General features: G+C 32.8%; 1 protein-coding gene across 1 annotated transcript in view; it reads right to left on the bottom strand.

Moving 5' to 3' along the window:
* Window positions 1-19,619, bottom strand: part of SI (sucrase-isomaltase) — an 83,927-nt gene extending 64,308 nt beyond the window's left edge. Inside the window, exons 1-12 of the mRNA XM_037046709.1 lie at window positions 19,505-19,619; window positions 18,230-18,363; window positions 13,399-13,516; window positions 12,155-12,264; window positions 11,128-11,279; window positions 9,717-9,888; window positions 7,834-7,933; window positions 6,776-6,888; window positions 4,024-4,149; window positions 3,299-3,430; window positions 2,646-2,765; window positions 506-619 (exon numbers count right to left, since the gene is read on the bottom strand). Coding sequence (XP_036902604.1) covers window positions 506-619; window positions 2,646-2,765; window positions 3,299-3,430; window positions 4,024-4,149; window positions 6,776-6,888; window positions 7,834-7,933; window positions 9,717-9,888; window positions 11,128-11,279; window positions 12,155-12,264; window positions 13,399-13,516; window positions 18,230-18,363; window positions 19,505-19,619 — 1,506 coding nt within the window. The remainder of the gene's footprint in view (window positions 1-505; window positions 620-2,645; window positions 2,766-3,298; window positions 3,431-4,023; window positions 4,150-6,775; window positions 6,889-7,833; window positions 7,934-9,716; window positions 9,889-11,127; window positions 11,280-12,154; window positions 12,265-13,398; window positions 13,517-18,229; window positions 18,364-19,504) is intronic.
* Between the last annotated feature and the right edge of the window lie 241 nt (window positions 19,620-19,860).

Here is a 19,860-nt window from a genome sequence, read left to right as displayed (position 1 = left end):
AGGATTTTATTTGTTGTTGTTGACTTTGAGATATAACACTTAAACTATTGCCAGTTTTGATTTGTTCTTTTCATAACTTACCACAAGTGTTTCTAAATGGTGAGGTGTTATTCAGGTTAACAGTAATGCAATTGCTTGACTACTGTAGACTTAATAAATGTTTTTAGAATTTTACTATTATAAGATTATCCATAAACCTTGTTAACTGACTTTCAACTATAAATTATTAATCATAAAGATATAACACTTTAGTAACAGAAATAAAATTATTCTATAAAGGGTATTATTAAAAAAGAAAAATATCAATTTGCAGCTTTTAGTTTTTACTCTTGCCTAACCCATGAAAGTGACAGGTATGGTATTTGTACACTCTAGAAAAATAATATAAAATACTTTAATTTTATGTTGGTAAAATACAAAATATATCTTGTCAACTGAATAATTATTTAATGGAAAACATTTCAGTTTTACTGTCCCAAATCACTGGTTTAGAATAGCTACTTACAATCCAAAGTCCATCATAATTTATTTCTTGATGGAAAATGCTGCATTCATTTGTCCACCACTCTATAGTGTTTGGGTTGGTGAAATCAGGGAATACTGATAATCCCGGCCACACCTAGAAGAATAGACCATTCACATATTTACATAGGTTTTAAAAACAAATATAGTATAATTCAAAATAATTGAGTGGAGGAGAATTGTTAGAGTTATAATGTTGTACTTTTTTAAGCTCTATGGGATCCATGCACCATTCTTGCTTATAATAATCCCCTTTAAAATGCATTTAAAAGAGGGCAGTTAAAGTGAAGAAGTAGAAGGAGAACATTAAGCATTTATGAAGGGAAAAAATAGAAATACAGGGGGTGAGATTGTTACTTTGACTATAAATTAATTTAATTATTAGCATCCTAGAAGGTTCGGTTAATAAAAATATATATAATAAATTAATTGTCTGGTAATAGAAAATACATTATTAGTTCATTTTCAAAGACAACTGCTTCCTAATAATTCAAATGAAAAAAAAATGTATATATTGTATAACAAATGAAGGTATGATACTTACATGCTGGGCAATGTTTCAAGCATTTTAATTACCAATAACCTATTTATTCTTTACTAGAAATTTAAGAAATAAGGTACTATTTTTATCATCATTTTACAGATGATGTTGGCACTAAAATTAAACCCTTTTTACAGGTAAAGAAAAGGATGAACAGAGGAGTTAAGTAAGTTGTTCAAGGTCAAATGCTAATAAATGGCAAAGAAGAAATTGAACACCAGGTACTCTCTAATCATAGGCCACGCTATTCAACTCTACACAAATTATGCTGCCTCTTTACAATTGGTGTTTCTTTAAATTATTTTACTCAACACTTAAAATAACATCAGACAAGGTAAATTCAATTTCAGATAAATTAGGAGAGATAATATTGTTTTATATCCAAATCATTCACATTGGTTATCTGACCTGTCCATATCCAACAGAGCAGATCCTAAAAAAATGTATTCTGTGAGTTCTCACTAGGTTTTTTTTTAAAGATTTTATTTATTTATTTTTAGAGAAGAAGGGAAGGAGAGAAGGACAGAAATATCAATGTATGGTTGCTTCTTGTGAGTCCCCTGCTGGGAACTGGCCTGCAACCCAGGCATGTGCCCTGACTGGGAATCGAACCACGATTGTGTGGTTCACAGGCCCATGCTCAATCCACTGAGCTACACCAGCCAGGGCTCATTAGGTTTTATAAGTAGGAATTCACCTCTCTCAAAATCACTTTTTTGCCTGTAAATTAAGAATTTGAATCATGGCTATCACATTATTTTATTGTGAAGATTAAATATAAAGCATAAAACAATGCACAGCATATCAGTACTCAATTTTCACAGGCTCTATTTTATAGGGAGGAAATTCTGCTTTATTTTCCAGTGGCACTCATAATTGAAGAAGACTTTCAACAGAAATTTTAACTTTGATAAATGAGATAAAAAGTGATAGGATATTCATCAGTATTTTAAATAATGCTATAATAAACATGTTTTTATAAATTTCTATTTTCTCCTGTTTTATTCTTTTAACTAAAATACAGAAGTGGAATCACAAAGTCAATGTATCTAGACATTATGGGTTGTGATAGGTCTTATACAGTTGTCTCCAAAGGAGTGTTTATCCTGGTTAAGATTTTGCATTTTAGAGCTAAGCACTTTCCTGACTCTGCTGTTATTAGCGCTTGATATTAGGAGAGCTACTTCAGCCCTCTCAAATTCACCTTTTCACCTATAAATTAAGAACTTTAATCATAACCATCATGTTATTTATTGTGAGGATTAAATATAAACTGTAAAACTTATGACACAGCAAACAAATACTCAAACTATAATACATTATTTTATATGAAATTATCAGAATTGTATAGTAATCTAAATTAATTACATTTTGTTATCTTTACTTTTAGTGGTGCATCACACTAAAAATGATCTGTCTTGTTATAAAAACTGTTTTAGAGATAACTGAACAATTTCCTCTGCCTAAAATTCTCTACACAAATACCAAACCTAGTTTTGAATGTGAATACACTCACACAAAATTTTGTCACTGCACAATAGAATAGCTGAGCAACAAAACTTTAGCAATTATTATAACGTACCTCTCCAACAATTGCTGTAGTCCCATCTGACTCATTTACCCACACATTCTGTGCTTTTCCCCTCTCGTAGGTTTCATATCGGGCTCCATTTGCACGATTACTTATGGAAATGCCAGGGTCCTAATAAGAATTAAAAAAATCACCAAAAGTGAAAATGTGTCATTAGAAACCAAGGCTAAGATCATTTATACCCTCATTTTCCCAATTACTACATATGTATATAAAAATTGGACAATGAAGAAGACTAATAGGGGAAAAAATTATCTGAAATATGATGTTGGAGGAGAGCTCTGTGGATGCCCCAGGTCACCAGAAATACAAACAAGTCGGTCGTAGAACAAATTAAGACTGAAATGTCATTGATGACAAAAATGGCAAGACCAAAGCTGGCTCACTGCCAGAACATCATGAGAAGGCAGAGTTCTCTGTGAAAGACAATAGTGTTGGGAAAATTAGAAGACAGAAGGGAAAAAGGAAGACCAAATGTGAAATGGCTTGACTCCACAGAAGAAGCCACAGGCATGGTAGCTAGTAATCAGAGCTGACTCAACAGCACATTAGAGACACAATAGAAAAAATAAAAACTATAGAAAATCTACGAACTGACAGAAGTGTAATTATTAAAATTATATTAATATAAAATCTGTTATTACCAAGATGATGACATATTTCTGTCCATGATCATGCAAATCCTGAACAAATTCAGGGAGGCCACTGAAATTAACTTTATCATAAGTAAAGTCTTTCCTCTCTTCCATATAGTCAATATCAGTGACCTGTGTGTCCTAAAAGCAAGCAGAGTGTGTGTATATTAACAAATACTACTGAAATAACTCTCTAATCACTTCAACTTTCAGTCCCAAGATTTTTTGTTCTACATATAATTATTAAAAAGTAAATGAACTTAGATCACTTTTATTTCACTAAAGAGTGCTGATTTTTATGTTTTATAAAACTAGTTTTTCTAATTCTAAAGTACAAAAGCATTATGGTTCTTCACATTTGTTTCAGTGAGGATAACTGGATATGTATTATGATATAATCTGATTAATTGTATACAAAATAAAACCTACACAGAAAATAAAATGTTAAATGTTTATTACAGAGTATATAGGCTTTAATGATAGAGTTTACTAAAAACTATGATACTGCACACAGTTAAACATGTATTATGTCAAAGTGTAACTCATAATAAGTTCTCAAAATCTCACATAGATCTGGACATTATGTACGATAATAAATGTACTTTATCATTTAAAGGCAGCTTAAATATCATTAGAAATAATCTATACATTAATTCGAACAGTTCCCTACATTTATTGTTACGTGACAATATTTAACATGGTACCCCTTCTCACAAACCCTTCATCCCACTTACAAATGGTATGCCAGCTTCGCGGTTTCTTTTCACCACTTCTCTCAGTGTATCAATTGATTTATAATTCCAGCGACTCAGTTGGAATCCAAGGTTCCAATAAGCTGGCATTGTTGGTAGTCCAATGAGCTTAAAGTAAATGGATTATAATTAGTTTCAATAAGCAGCATCACAGCTTAGTATTAATATGCTTCCGATTCTATTATATTTCTAGCATTCATCTAACTACATATTTCAAATAATATTTAGTGTCACTGCATTTTCAATGAGTCCAAGATAGTTTGTTAGAATTCTGTTCTTAAAAACTTAAAACATTTATGTTTTGTCATTTTTTGGTTTGTATCTGGTTGAAAAATTAGAAAGTTAGCACTTAAGTAACTTTGCAAAGGCATACGATGAACAACATGTAAAATGAAAGAAGAGAATAAATAAATAGTATCAAAGATCAGAGAAAAAGGAAATCGACCTTACTTCCACTTCCCTAACAACAAAATGAATGAATGAATGAGTGATCTTGTAAAATGAGAAGGTGTTTAAAAGTATACAATTTTGCTTTGGCTTGGTGTGGCTCAGAGGGTTGGGTGTTGTCACGTAAACACAAAGATCACTAGTTCCCAATCAGGGCACATGCCCTGGGTGGTGGGTCAGGTGCCCAGTTGGGGGACGTAAGAAGCAACCAGTCAATGTTTCCCTCACACATTGATTTTATCTGCCTCATTTTCTCCCTTCCTTCCCCTCTCTCTAAAAATAAATTAAATAAAATCTTTAAAAATGTATACAATTTCTATTCCCTTACATTTTCAAAAATATTAATAAAATACATGTCATACAAGGCTCCCACTCAGTTATTTTATAAGATACTTGTCTCATCTCATTAACATGTAGGCCATGGCTTCTTTTCCCCTGAGGACCAAATAGATTCTCTCCTTCCATTGTCTCTGTGGCCCAAGTAGGCCCAGTGTACGGCTAAAACAGAGTATCAGTGTCTCATCACAGTAACAGAGAGCATGGTTTTGCAAGTGGACATATGGGTGAGCCAATATTACTTTTTCACGGAAAAGTAACTATTAGTTTACTTTAAGACAGATAAAATCTTATTTGGCATGGTTTAGATTTGCTTGTATGTTTATCCACGATTTCTCTATTATGTATGTCTAAATATCACTGTGTAAAAATTAAAAGTAAACATTAATATTGGGATATTATATTCTACCCAATGTAAGCATTAAATTTATTTTTTGAAATAACTTATCAAATAAAGCTTTTAAGAACTCAGTATTTTAAAACTCTATTATAAATATCTCCATGTTCTGCAAAATGTATGTAAAGATTTGGACACATGATTACATTTTCTTTGTGAATTGTATGTATTATTTATGTGATATAACATATTTCATAAGAGTACATAGAATATTTATTAGTATATATTATAGAACAATAGGTTAGGTTGCACAGAGAGGAATCTTAGTTCTCTTTCAAACAAGAAGCAAAATTTCTATTGTTTCCTCTCCACATAATTTGGGCCTCGTTTAAATGCAGCCATGTTTAACAGCACTCCATGATACACCATTCTTTTATGTTACTGCCTAAGTTCAAGGCTCTGCAACTCGATCCACAAAACCGTGCGAGCCGCTGCCCTGTCACCTGTACGCTGCACTCACACGTGAAGCGTGACTCAACCTCAACCACTGCTCGGATCCACATGTAATAGTCAACTCTCCCCATCAATATTTCAAAAATGAAATGTGAAATTCCTTTAAAAACATGCTGCCTCCTGCTTTGATGATGTGCTATCTATACACAAATCTGTATGTAGGTGGGCCTGGCACTGTCATTATGACTTCATATAACAGAGACTGCAACTTTCGTGTTCTTTCTGAAATCCACATTTCTCAACAGCAATTTGGAAATTGGTAGACATTGTAAACTACCCAATTGTGTATAATCATAGGTACTCTCATTTTAGGCTTTTGGACCATAACTGAAGGCAGTTTTTGACAGTAATTATTTCCTCTAAGATTATTTTAGGAAATGGGAATTATATGTCAAAATATAATCAGTAAAAAAGATCTTTAAAACAGGCATGATCCTTACAGCTAATACCAATAAAATGATTTCTTTTTTCATGATTACGCCAGAAATTTAGGAGAACAATGATATGGAAGACACTTTAAAAATCAGGCTCAAGATAAGCCCTGATTTTTAATCTCCCTAAGGTCCGTTTTAGGCTCAGGTAAACTAGGATATTATTTAATAGGTAAGTGAGAGTTACTTAGATAATAATCTTCAGATGTAAAACTTCAGACTGTGATTTAAAATCTGCCCTTGTAAGTAACTCTAAATATCAGAGTCAATTTTCGTGGAGTTTACCTACTGTCCATCAACAGCAAGTTCCATTTGCCTTCCTCATAACTAGGCTGCCTCTAGGATTTTTATTACAAGGATGCTCAACCCATACATCCATTGCCTATCCTGAAGCTTGAAGACACTTCCTTATGGAGAAATTCAACTCCTATACTCAATGATCTAATAATTTTATATCAGAAATTCAAACATTTAAATATGCATAAGCTTCACTGTATTGAAAACAAAAACAAAAACATAAACCACCAACTCAGACATGAAAATGTATAAACTTTAAAAACATATTTATCTGCCAGGCCCCAGATACCTTGAATAGCATCACCTAAATATGTAAACATGTTAGAGACAATACGTGGAAGAAAACAATTCTGTAATATGGACATGAACATACCTCCTGATACTGTTGAACTACTTGTTCTGGTGTGTCACCTAGAAAGATGTAAAAGTCCAGAATGCCACCAATAACTCTGTAAGTTACGATAGGAGTAGGCTGGATGAAAATCTCTGCAAAACAAACATTGAAAAAGCATGTGTAAATAGTGAAAAAGGTATATGGTGATAAATAATTATAGTATTTACTTACTTTATAATAATCACATAATTTTACACTGTTGTTAAATAATTATGAGGAAATAAGATATTGAAGATAGAAAGAATACAGAGGAAAAGTAGAATGCCAACAAGTGTGAGGTTTACGATAGGATATGCCAGGTGTTTCCCCGGAAAATGCTGGAAAAAGCTTTCTTGGGAATTGCATAGCAAGGGATAGAGGACCAGTCATTTTACAAAAGAAAATATTTATTTCTGAAGTTGTGTATCAATTAGTTATTTTAAAATGAAGATTCTCTGAAAGGTCATGTTATTACAGGCTAATTTCTAAGAAAAAAACATGTAAGATTACACATTTCTATATGTAAAACAGAACAAATGCCTGGAAAACCATATAACATCACTGTTCTTACTGAACAATTATTCATTTTTTGGCTTCTTATTTTACCAATTCACCTCTTATATACAGATATTGTACTTATAACATTAAAAATCAAAAGATCCTACATTTACATGAATTATGATAAACTAAAAAATAGTCTTTTTTCTTTCTCTTCCCATAGACCTTTCTCTTTTTTACTTTGTTAAGATGCTAACATCTTAACAAATGAGGCTGCGGAAATGGGAGTGTTCCTATCGAAATACTGAGATGCCAGTATTTCGATGCGACTCTGAACGGGAAGGAAAGTACCTGAAACTCACAATATAGCAAAATAGAGCACTGACATGCAAAACTTCAGTGTCTCACTAACTATAAAACCTACTTATAATTTCACACACTAAACCACTAACAATAGAGTTTGCTCTGATATATAACATCTATGATTGGAATAAAGAACATAGCTAAAATATTTCAAGTTAAATTTCATTTAAATATATTAACAGATAGAGTGCTCTTACCCATTGCATTGCTGTTCATTAAGAAAACGCCAAATGACTTTCCAGAAGTATCTTCAATGCACATGAAGAATGTGTGGTGGCCATATAAATTGTTGTTATTCTATAAGACAAAAGTTGGAAATTACATTTTGAGTATACGTACTATACAAAGATTATTTATTCAAAATGGCTTTTACAAATTCCAAGTTGTTTCTATAACTTACCCCTCACATCTCTAGGTTAATTTTATTAACCTAGTTTTGTTCATATGGCAGACAGTGTATCTCTCATATGACTAAAACTTTACAGCACAAAAAACATCAAACTGATTTTAATTATTAATATATTAAGATAAAGTGCATAACATATATATTACATTAGTAATAGATTAATTAACTTTCTTTTATGTTTTATTATGATCAATGAGCTTTAAGAAGCTATTCATGACAGGGTGTTGACACATCTATTCATTATGTCCATGTATTCCTAAGGAACCGCAATGAATGACCAGATTATGTCCACCCTCACAGAACTTTGCAGTACATTTGATGAGAGGTAATGAGTGGATGAAATGAAGGAGGAAAATTGGTAACGTAAGCTGAAAGAAATAAGACTGCTTGAGTGTATTTAGCATAGCTACAAGGTCATCAGCCAGGAGTTTATTAGGTGTTTATTACTGATAGTGACACTCTAGAATTTATTGGTAGAATTCATTCGTGGTTCTATACCAAAAGAGATTTTTTAAAACAAATGTACTTATTCATTTTGGGGAATAAAATATCAGCATCAGCATTTTAAAAGTTCCTACAATTTGACTCATAGCAATCATAAATTAATAAATGTTTAAATGGTCCTGGCTGGTATGGTTCAGGGTATCAAGCGCCAGCCTGCAAACCCAAGGATCACTGGTTGGATTTCCAGTCAGGGCACATGCCTGGGTTGCGGGTCAGATCCCGGGTAAGGGATGAGTGAGAGGAAACCGCATATTGATGTTTCTCTCTCCCTCTTTCTCCCTTTCTTTCCCTCTGTCTAAAAGTAAATAAATAAAATATTTTAAAAAGAGAAAATATATACACAAATAATACACTGTGATTATTTCTATACTAAAATATAAATAAAAGGTTAGAAAGTAAATATTAATTCTGCATAAAAGAATTTGTGAGAAATTCTTCTGCAGTGAAACTTCAAATGAGTTCTCACTGGCATTGTATATATTATAAAAAACTTCAAATTTCAGTACTTATAAACAGAAAAACTTTTCTGTGCAAATATGTGAATTGATAGAAGATTATCGTAGATTATAGGAGGGGAAGAAGTAGGCATATGAAGATACCCAGTAGAAAAGCAGAGCCTATATTACACAAACCCAGTATAACATAAGAGTTTGGAATTATTCTAATGAAATGACTAGCCACGGGTAGTTTTAAATACAAGCATGGGGGGTGGGATGGGATGGGAGTAATAGATAGAAAACTGTACATGAAAAATAATTAAATAAATTTTTAAAAATGTTAAAAAAAAGAAACAAAATTAGAAAATTAATTAAAATAACATACCTAAAATTTAAATACTCAATTAGCTAAAATAACTGCAAAACACATAAAACTTGAGATAATTATTATAATAAATTGCTGTAATGAACAAAATAAATAAATACAAGAGTGACTGAAAAGGAAATGATAAAATATGAAAATCAAAATAAAACACTCATAACTAGAAACAACTAAGCATGCATAAAATCTACTGCTCACTTATTGATGTAATTTGTGTCTTTGTTATCAATCCTTATCCTTACAGTAAAAAAGCTTCTGAATTAAGTAACACTGAAGAATTTCTAATACGCTAAAAATACCATCTGCTCCAGTATAATGATTTTATTTATAACAAGAAAGATCGTTCCTTACATCAGCAGGAATTTGATCTCGGCTAAAAATTGGCCATGTTTTCCAATATAAATCATGACGAAATGTCTTATGAATGTGTTCTCCAAAACCATAAATGTATTCACTAGGAAGTTTGGTTGAGATCTGTAAATACTGATCAGAGTATACCAAGGGACCAATGCTGGTGTCAAACCTGTACCATAAAAGAAGTATAAAAAATGTTAAAGTGAAGGGATTATCCAAATAATACATATACATAACCCATAGACACAGTCAACAGCGTGGTGATGGTCAGAGGGAAGAAGGATGGGGCCTGGGAGGGGGTAGGCAAAGGGGGGAGAAATGGGGACATCTATGAGTATAAACTAAAAATAAAATAAAATAATTCTATGAAATATGAGTCCATATTATTTCATTATAAATATGTCACTCTTTAGCTGTGACCATTTCTCAAGAACGCGTGCATTACACCATGACCAGAACTTGTCAATTCCATCAATACAGTGTGCTTCATCATCACCAATGTAACTCCTTCACATGCATTCTCTCCTTTAATCTTCATCATAACACTAAAACACAGCACCTTTATCAATACCATTTCACAAATGTCAGAAATTTGGGAAATTAATTCATGTTTTCCCAGGTGACGAACTGGTAGGCAGCAGAGTCAGATTTCAAGCCTACTTCTGCCTTTCTGCAGGGACATAGTTTTAAAATGAAGTCTTGTTCTGACGTCCCACGTCTGACCTATATACTAAAATTAACCTCAAAATCATTTTTAGAAAAGAATAAAGATTGGGTTTTTTTGCACATCAAATATATACTATGAGACATGTGAAAGAACATTTAGTGTTTTTGTGAATTTACATAAAATAATTGCAAACTATTAAAATATATTTAAGAAAAATAAATGCAAAGATTTGATCTTGATTGCTTAATGAAGCTCTCTTGGAAATGCAAGATAATTCATCTTGAAAACTACTAACTTCTTTGTCACTTATATCCCTCACACTACATTCATCATTTAGACAATAAATACTATATTTAATGTAATGTATATTAAAATCTTTTAACAGTACTATGAAAATTAGCCCTTCTCTGAGTAAAAACTATTTGATCCCACAAAGTGACAACAGGGTATGGCAAATAATAGGGAAAGGTCACAATAGGGTCCCGAGGTATGGGCAAATATAGCAAGGCTAACACTGAGTGACTGATGCTCTCCACCTTTGGCTTTGTTGGCCCATTCTTGCACCTTCCATCCACAGGAAATAAACCCCCTGTATCATTATATCTTTACAAAGATATACACCCATTCTTTTTGGAAGAAAAAACTGTTTTTCCTGAAAATGATTTAATATTTTTCTAATTCTAAAACAGGATAAAATTGAAAAGCTGTTTAAAGTTATATAAATATAAAGTAATTACTTACAAAGTTCTCCTATTGCTTTTTCTAATAACTTTGATGCTAAAAGGATTTTCTGTAACCTGCACATCATACAATGTATTAGAAGCTGCATTTCCAGTAAATTCTTTTGTGAACTGATGAGGAACTTCGTATCTTTTATTATTTGGATCGGTGATCTACAAAGATTTAAACAAATTAGTATTATTTGACTCAAAACACTTAATTTTGTAATCCGTAATTAAATATTAAAAGCAAGTTCCAAATAGAAAGCGCTTAATTTAATAATTTATAGATGAGCTATTAATCTAGTCACAAACTTAATTTCAACATTGTTGAATAGCTACATAGAAAACTAATTGTATAGATTGGTAAGAAATAAACTGAATTTGTTGGTTACAAAAGTAGTATATACAAAACAAATATTTTTATTGATGAATAAAAAGTAATGATAACATTATAAAATATTTATTTTTGAATACTGGATTTTTGTGAACTCAGTTATCCTTGCTGCTTTTCAATGTTTATCCCTTAGAAATCCTATGGGTATTTTAAATTCTGTTTAAAAAATTTCTTAATTCCTGTGAAATTTTTGCTAGAAAGGTAAAGAATAGGGTGCTATTTTCACTTCTAAATTAAAAAAACATACTGGTAAACTACTTGCTTAAAAAATACCACAAAATTTAGTTTCTTTAAAATCACAAATAAAATGATACAAATAAAAAAGTTAAGAATGTGTGAATCACATTTATGGTACATTTAAACCTTCTCTCAAGTTAAATTTCAAATGAATCCCTAGTCACAGTCTGTAGTTAAAATAACTTTATCAAATATTTTTCATTGACTACATTATTACATTTTCAAAAAATAACTTCCTGAGAAATTATTTATGTCATGTTTGAATAAACAAGCTCAGAGAAGTCCAGTATGCCAATTAGCCCTTCACTATAGAACACATATTTCTTGAGAGAGCAAATGTCTTGGTAGGTTAAGGGGTATGCTTATAACATGCCTTTCATTATTAACTTTGTTTTAGAAATCTCAAAAAACAAACCTTGAACCGGAAACGATTGGGTGTCTGACTTTGAGTTGTGAGGAGAACACTGTTAATGTCATTTCCAAACAGTGTAGGGGAAGATATCCTGTTTAGTCTGGCTTCAAGTCCTTAAAGAAACATAAAAACATGTTATGAGTCATGCCTTTATTTGTAAAGATTAATAATTATTAAATGTTTTCTTATTTTTATAAAGTTATTGACTTGATCACACATACCCCCTTTTCAATATAGAAGGTACATAAAAATAAATTCTTTAGCCCTGGCTGGTGTAGCCCAGTGGATTGAGCACGGGCCTTCGAACCACACGATCGCGGTTCGATTCCCAGTCAGGGCACATGCCTGGGTTGCAGGCCAGTTCCCAGCAGGGGATGCACGAGAGGCAACCATACATTGATATTTCTCTCCTTCTCTCCTTCCCTTCCCCTCTGAAGATAAATAAATAAAATATAAAAAATAAAAATAAATTCTTTAAATAATTAATTTATTTCAATTTATTTTTAATATATTAATTATTTTGCTTGAGATAGTATGAATACAGCTCAGGCATAACCATATCCAACTATTTTTAACTACTTCAAAACACAATAAATCAGTATCAACCTCACCATCCCTACCTAATAGTGATAACATGGACTGACTCTTTGAGAACACCGAAATTTGCCCTGGCCAGGGTGGCTCAGTTGGTTGGAGCATCGCCCCATGGACAGAAGGGTGGCGGGTTTGATTTCTGGTCAGGCACAGGCCTGGGCTGAGGGTTCAGTCCCAGTTGAGGTGCATCCCTAGAGGCAACCAATGGATATGTCTCTCTCACATGACATGTCTGTCCCTCTCCCTCTCTCCTTCCTTTCTTCTCTCTCTAAAATTACCAGGCATGTCTTCAGGTTAAGGATAAAAAAAATAACATTTTAAAAACAAAATTTTGCTCATTACTTCCAGACCGCAATACACTTTATGAGTCCTTAAAATTTAGAACCAAAAATACTCACATTTTTGAAAAATAGAAAAACTTATTCTGGAAAGCATAGTAAAATGTAATATGTCTCATTTTTGATTAGCTAATACTTTTAATATTTTCTTATTATATTACAGTTGCCCCAATTAAATATAACCATGTAAACATTTTTGTATACATCCTTTCCATTTGATTATATTGAAGATATTTTCCAAAGAAAATTTCAAAGTATATGTTTATTCCTCCGCAAATATATTACATTGGATCACCACGACAGAACAATTCTCACCAGCATTTGTTGTTTTAATCCCCTCTGCATTATAGCCATGGTTATTCACAAAGAAGCACCAAGGTACAATTGAGTTATTCCATGGTCTCCAGCAGCAACCTCGCAGTGCACAAGTGGCCTGATAAAACATTTATGAAAGGAATTATATGACCAGTATTGTTAGCATTTTTGTCAGCCTCTATTTTTTACTCACTCATTCACTCAGCTAAATGTTTGAATAAATGTTTGAAAAACTTGTGGAGTCTAATGAACCAAATAAACTGACATACAAAATAGAAAGAGAGGCATGGACAAAAGGAACAGACGGACAGATGTCAGAGGGTGGGGGCGGGGACTGGATGAAAGAAGGTGAAGGGATTAGCCAGAAAACATAACATACATAACCCATAGACACAACAGGGTTGTGAAGGCCAGAAGGAAGCAGGGTGGGGGCTGGGTGGAGGTGGGCAAAAACAGGGAAAATGGGGACATCTAGAATGGGGGCATCATTCCAACAGTAGAAATGCAGTTTAAAAATAATTGTATTTATTTGTATATATGTTAAAATATCACTTTTTTTGTTTCTTCCACTTGGAAGAAATATAAATATTCTATCAATTCAATTAATTACACAGTATCAGAGATTAATGCTCTGAGTTGTGCTTAATTTACATACCAGTGCACATTATTGTAAGCTTATATATTTTGAAAGTTGCTGACCTCTGGGTAATTACAATCTATTCTGCTGTTGTACAGTCAATACAGAAGAACTAAGATATTTATTGTGTGTACTAATTATGTATCAAGATGCAAGCAAGGCTATAAAATGAAGATATGGCCCTGAATGCAAGACTGCATACGTGTAAGGTATTTATTTTCAGTCAATTGTTAGTTTGAAATTTACTTAAACCTTTTAAACTAGTTTATGTGCCAGGTGTTGCAAATGTTGCTACCACTATTACATTCAACAATTAAAGCAAAATACTGTATTATCAGTGATTTTATTACCTATATGAAAAGAAATGTGTGGGCTAGAGGAAAAAATGACATACAGCTATATAAAAAGTTGAGCCACATAGTGATGTTGTATACATGTGAACATTAGTGTAATTAAAATCTACTTAACATTTAAATATAATAGTGTTGTACACTTTCATAATTTGAACACCTGTGATTTTTGCCTTCTTGGCTGTTTCTCTTGAAAAAAGTTAAAACCTCTACTTTTAGTAGCTGAAGTAACACATGCTAACTTCTCTCCTTTTTCTAGCATCAAATTAAAATGGCATCAGAAACATATACATGTGCACCCACCAACAAACACAAACATACATGCATGTACATTGCAGATGAGAATACAATTAAATGTGACTGTCTTTAAAAATATTTTATTTATTTATTTTAGACAGAGGAAAAGGGAGGGAGAAAGAGAGGGGGGGAAACATCAATGTGCGGTTGCCTCTAGCACATCCTCAACTATGGACCCGGCCTGCAACTCAGGCATGTGCCTTGACTGGAAATCAAACCAACAACCCATTGGTTCACAGGCCCAAGCTCAATCCACTGACTGAGCCAAACCAACCAGGGCTAAATGTGACCATATTTAGGGTAATTACTTATCAGACTCTAATGTACATGTAACTTTTGTTTTTTTAGAAATGGGCTATTTTTTAGAGATGGGAGGGAGGGAGAAAGAGAGCAAAAGAAACATCAACATACCATTGCCTCTTGAGCACCCCCTACTGGGGACCTGAACTACAACCCAGGCATGTTCCCTGACTGGGAATCGCACCAGTGACCCTTTGGTTCGCAGGCCAGTCCTCAATCCACTGAGCCACACAACCAGGACTCTACATGTAACTTTTGATCTGGTAATTTTATCTATAATTATCTAACTTACAGAAATACTCCAGACAATGAAAAAAGATAATTGTATAATAATGGTCATTTGTAGCCCTGGCTGGTATGGCTCAGTGGATTGGGTGCAAACCTGTGAACCAATGGACCACTGGTTGGATTCTCAGTCAGGGCACAAGCTTTGGTTGTGGCCCAGGTCCCCAGTATAGGGCACACAAGAGGCAACTGCACATTGATATTTCTTTCCCTTTCTCCCTACCATCCTCTTTCTCAAAAAATAAATTAAATATTTTAAAGAAATTGTCATTTGCAGTAGTTTGTATAACATGTTTTTTTAAATGTTGGTACAAAATGAGAGGTAGAACTAGACACAGATATACTAATTTGGAAAAATGTAAAGTTTTAAAAATCAAAAATAATAAATAAACAAATTATAATTGTGCTTTGCTAAAATTTTTTAAAAAGTACTTAGTAAAATGAAATTACATGGAGTTCCTCAAAACATATTGTATGAGTTTCCTCCAGCTGTTGTGACACCCAGGAGCAGGGTGTTAGGAGTCAGAAATGTCCTCTCTCAGAGTTTTGGAGTTGAGAAGTCCTAATACAAAGTGTTAGCAGAACCAGGCTCCTGCCAAGGCCATAGGCAGTAATTCTTCCTTGTCTGTTCCTAGCTTCTGATTTCTCCTGGCCACCCTCAGCATCCCTTGGTTTGAAGATACATTATTCCAAGCTCTACTTCTGTCTTCACATGGCTTTCTTCCCTGTGGTTTTCTGTGTGTCACCTCTTCTCTTTTACAGACTCCAGTCATTGGATTTAGGGACCACCTTAATCCAGTGTGACCTCATTTAACTAAGTACATATGCAAATACCTTATTTCCAAATAAGGTCACATGTGAGGCTCCAACTAGATATAAATTTTTGTAGGACATCACTCAGCATACTACATACATACAGCAAAATATTAATTTAGAAGTGTATGTACCCCTCATGGCTCTTAATATATTAAATTTTGAGTATTTTTGTATAGATCTTGGTACTTGTTATTTATATTTATGGGTCTGCTATTTTTCAGGACTTCAGGCAGTTTCTCCTATTACTTTTAATTCCTAATCTAACGTCACTTTTATTTCTGCTTCATTTGAAAAAACAAAAAAATGAAACATTAAATATTTACCAATAGGCACACATTTCAGTAGATAAATATAAAATAAATTTATGTTCTTATTTTTATTTTATGTGTACATCAGTGTATATATTGAATTGCAGGTAATTACATACAGCAGGTTGCCTCTGTGTTTCGAATTGAAATGTGTCCCTCACACTTCTGTTGCAGGAAGCCTTAACCTTTCCTGTGACCGTGTTTGGAGACAGGCCTTTAAGGAGATAATTAACGTTAAACGAAGTCATTAAGTGAGGCTCTCATCGGACAGGATGGTTGCCCTCACAGGAAAAACAAGAGACACTGACGTTCTCTCTGTCTCTCTCTCCCCTCTCTCTCTTTCTGCCTCCCCCTCTCCCTGGCCCTCTGCATTCGCAGAGCAAAGGAACAAAGGTCCATGTGAAAACAAGATGATACAGTTGTCTTAACCACCAGGGAGAGAAGCCTTACCAGAAAGCAACCCAGACGGCACCTTGACTTCTAGCTCCCACAGTCATGAGAAAATAAATGTCTGTTGTTTTAAGCCACCCAGTCAGTGGTATTTTATTAGAGATACTTGAGCTAATTACTAAATACACTCTAGGTAAAGTTACAGCTGCTTCTTAAAATACCTTTTAAGTTCTTTTAAATTCACCCTTTTCCTTATAGATATGATACATTAGCTAGAATTTGTTAAATTCATAAGTTTAATTTGTTTCACATTGAAAACGCTCTTCAGCAGCCTAGAAGGCTGACATTAAAGAATAATCATAAGCATCAAAACCTTAAACCATTGCTTTTGAATGTGGTTTCTCTTTAAAATTCTTACAACACATATTTTTTCTGAAGAGAATTTTATGTTTAGCATTAATCATTTGCTAAGGAGAATATTAATTTAAGAGATTATCTGTCCAATTTTCTCAGCACGTCACAGTAAACACTGTTATTTAGCTGTTTTATTAGCTGGTGAGCAGTAAAACCCACTATTCCTAATGTTGTCCTAAGGAAAAAATCTTATCTATTTTCAAGTTTTCATGGAAAAATTAAACATAAAATTATGTGAGACTCAGATATGCATATAATAGATATATGTTGTGGATATAACAGAATAGATATGCATATAATAGAGATACATAATATATTGGACATATATAATATGCATATGATATCATGAAAAGTATGATATAATTTTAATATATAATGTATATGGTATATAATGTGTTATAATGATTAAATGTGATATTTACATTATATAGATACTACAATGCATTATAATACTGCAAACTGTAAATACAGAAAGACACACACACATTGAACTTTATTCCCATGCAGGTTATGGAGACCAGAGAAGAGTCAACTTAAGTTTATATGAATCCATTTGGTTAATCTGAATTATCTCTGTTTCAGATTCATCTTCTGAATTACCAAATAATAAAAATATTAATAATACTTTAAACATCAGTATTATTTGTTTTCCACTGATACTTTTTAATGCCATCATTACAAATACTCTGATGGAGAGTAAATATTCTCTCTCAGGTGTTATATATCGTCAAAGGTTAAATAAGAAGTCAATTTGAGAGAATAAAATTTTAGGAAGATTTATAAAATAGCAAAAGCTTGTTAAGCATGGAAAATATTAACTTTGTAATTTGAATTGAACAGAGATACAGAAAAATAAGCTCAATTATTTCTATAATCTCTCTTTGGTTTACACAGAACTATAATAAAACCATAAATGCAACTTAATTCACAGCTACACCTTTAAAAATATAGCATCAACCTGATATTAAATAATTATCTGATAATAAGCATTATAATGTATCTATTCATAAAAATATTAAAGACTTGTTGCAGACCTGTGTTGGAAATTGTTCTGGAATGCAGTTTATTCTCTCATTGACAGGATCATTTGGCTCACTGGGGCACTTCCCTAAGCCAGGGTTCACAGTGGTTGTGCGCGCGGTCCCTGGAGTTGAGGTGGGTCTATTGTCTGGACCAGAAAAGGGTCAATAAAATAAAATGTGGTATTAAGTTACTTGTTTTCCTATTCTTAAGTAATGAATGTTTACATCGAAAGAACACGTGAATTTGTATATAGTAAAAATAAACTTGATGTTAAAACAGAATACACCAATTCAAATCCTAGTCCTTAAAAAGAAAAGATTCAAGTGATATTTAAAAATTGACTATGTGGAGCCCTCTGGACTCTTTCTTCAGAAAAACAAAATATATTCACAGAAGAATTTGAAGTAGGTTCAAAAGGAAACAAAGTGTACAATGCCACATTTACAATTTGTGTTGTGTAGATCAAGAAAGAAGATGATGTGTGGATAGGAAAAGAATGTAGAGAATGAGAAGAATTAAAGAAGAAAATAAAAAGTTGGAGAAAGAGGAAACTTTGAAGTAAATAGAAGAGAAAGCAGGGAATAGCAAGGAAAAAAATAAATTCCAACTCTACCTAATAAAGAGGAACTTTCTAGACATTAGATATTGGTAAGAGAAAAAGAAATTTCGGTTTACTGGAAGAAGGTAAGACAAAAGACTGACAACAGTACAAAATGCTAACCATAGTTACCTTGGAGATCATTTTTTAAGATCCTTTATAGCTTTGATTTGGTTAAGGTGGAATGATGAAAAGAGAAAATAGATTAGGTCTACCAGAGAGGTATGCATCAACTCTAAGTTAGAATAGAATAATTTACAAAGAAGATAAACAATCCAAACCTCATTTCCCCTTCCCTTTTTCCTCCTACTTATACAACCTCTCTCTGTAAAAGCTGAAGTATAAACCCAGCCTTTCCACTAATTAGAAGGGTCTCACTGGTAACTGTAGACAATTATTCCACCTTCTATTAACACCTTGATTCCTTTGCCTCTTTGTTATTTCTCAAGCTACCCCATAAGGGAAGGCCATTAATGTAAAGGCACATACATTCTAAATTACAATGGCTCATCATTGAAATAACTGAAATATAATCAATAGAAAAAGTTGGGGTAGTTATGTAACGTACCCAAGATCGTACTTTACAATTTCCATCTCATATAAATTACTTTTCAAAATCCATAACTATTACGGAGTAAACTTTATCTTAACTTCACTATACTGTGTAATTATTTTTAACACTACTTACCTTCAGCAGCAGGAGTGTTGGTTGCTAAGACAGCAATTAGGGCAACAGCTATTATTGTAACTATTGCAAAGAGGGCAATCAGAATGATTTCTAAACGACTAAACTTCTTTGCCATCTGAAAGAATAAATGTATGTTTAAAATGTAAAATATGTAAGCACAAAAGCCACTGTTATTATCAGTAAAATGATATATACTTTAAAAACTAAGCATGACAGAAACAAAGCTAGACATAGCTACATACATTTATAACATGAAAGAATATACATTGGAAAAATGTAAGCAACATATTTAATTTTAAGTAAAAAGAATGACTTTATGATGGAGTTACAGTAGTACACTAAGATGAAAAGATAAC

This window comes from Sturnira hondurensis, unplaced genomic scaffold (genome assembly GCF_014824575.4).
Source record: "Sturnira hondurensis isolate 20B ecotype Veracruz unplaced genomic scaffold, ASM1482457v3 Scaffold0005279, whole genome shotgun sequence".
Taxonomy (NCBI): domain Eukaryota; kingdom Metazoa; phylum Chordata; class Mammalia; order Chiroptera; family Phyllostomidae; genus Sturnira; species Sturnira hondurensis.
This window is presented reverse-complemented; position numbering and strand designations above follow the sequence as displayed.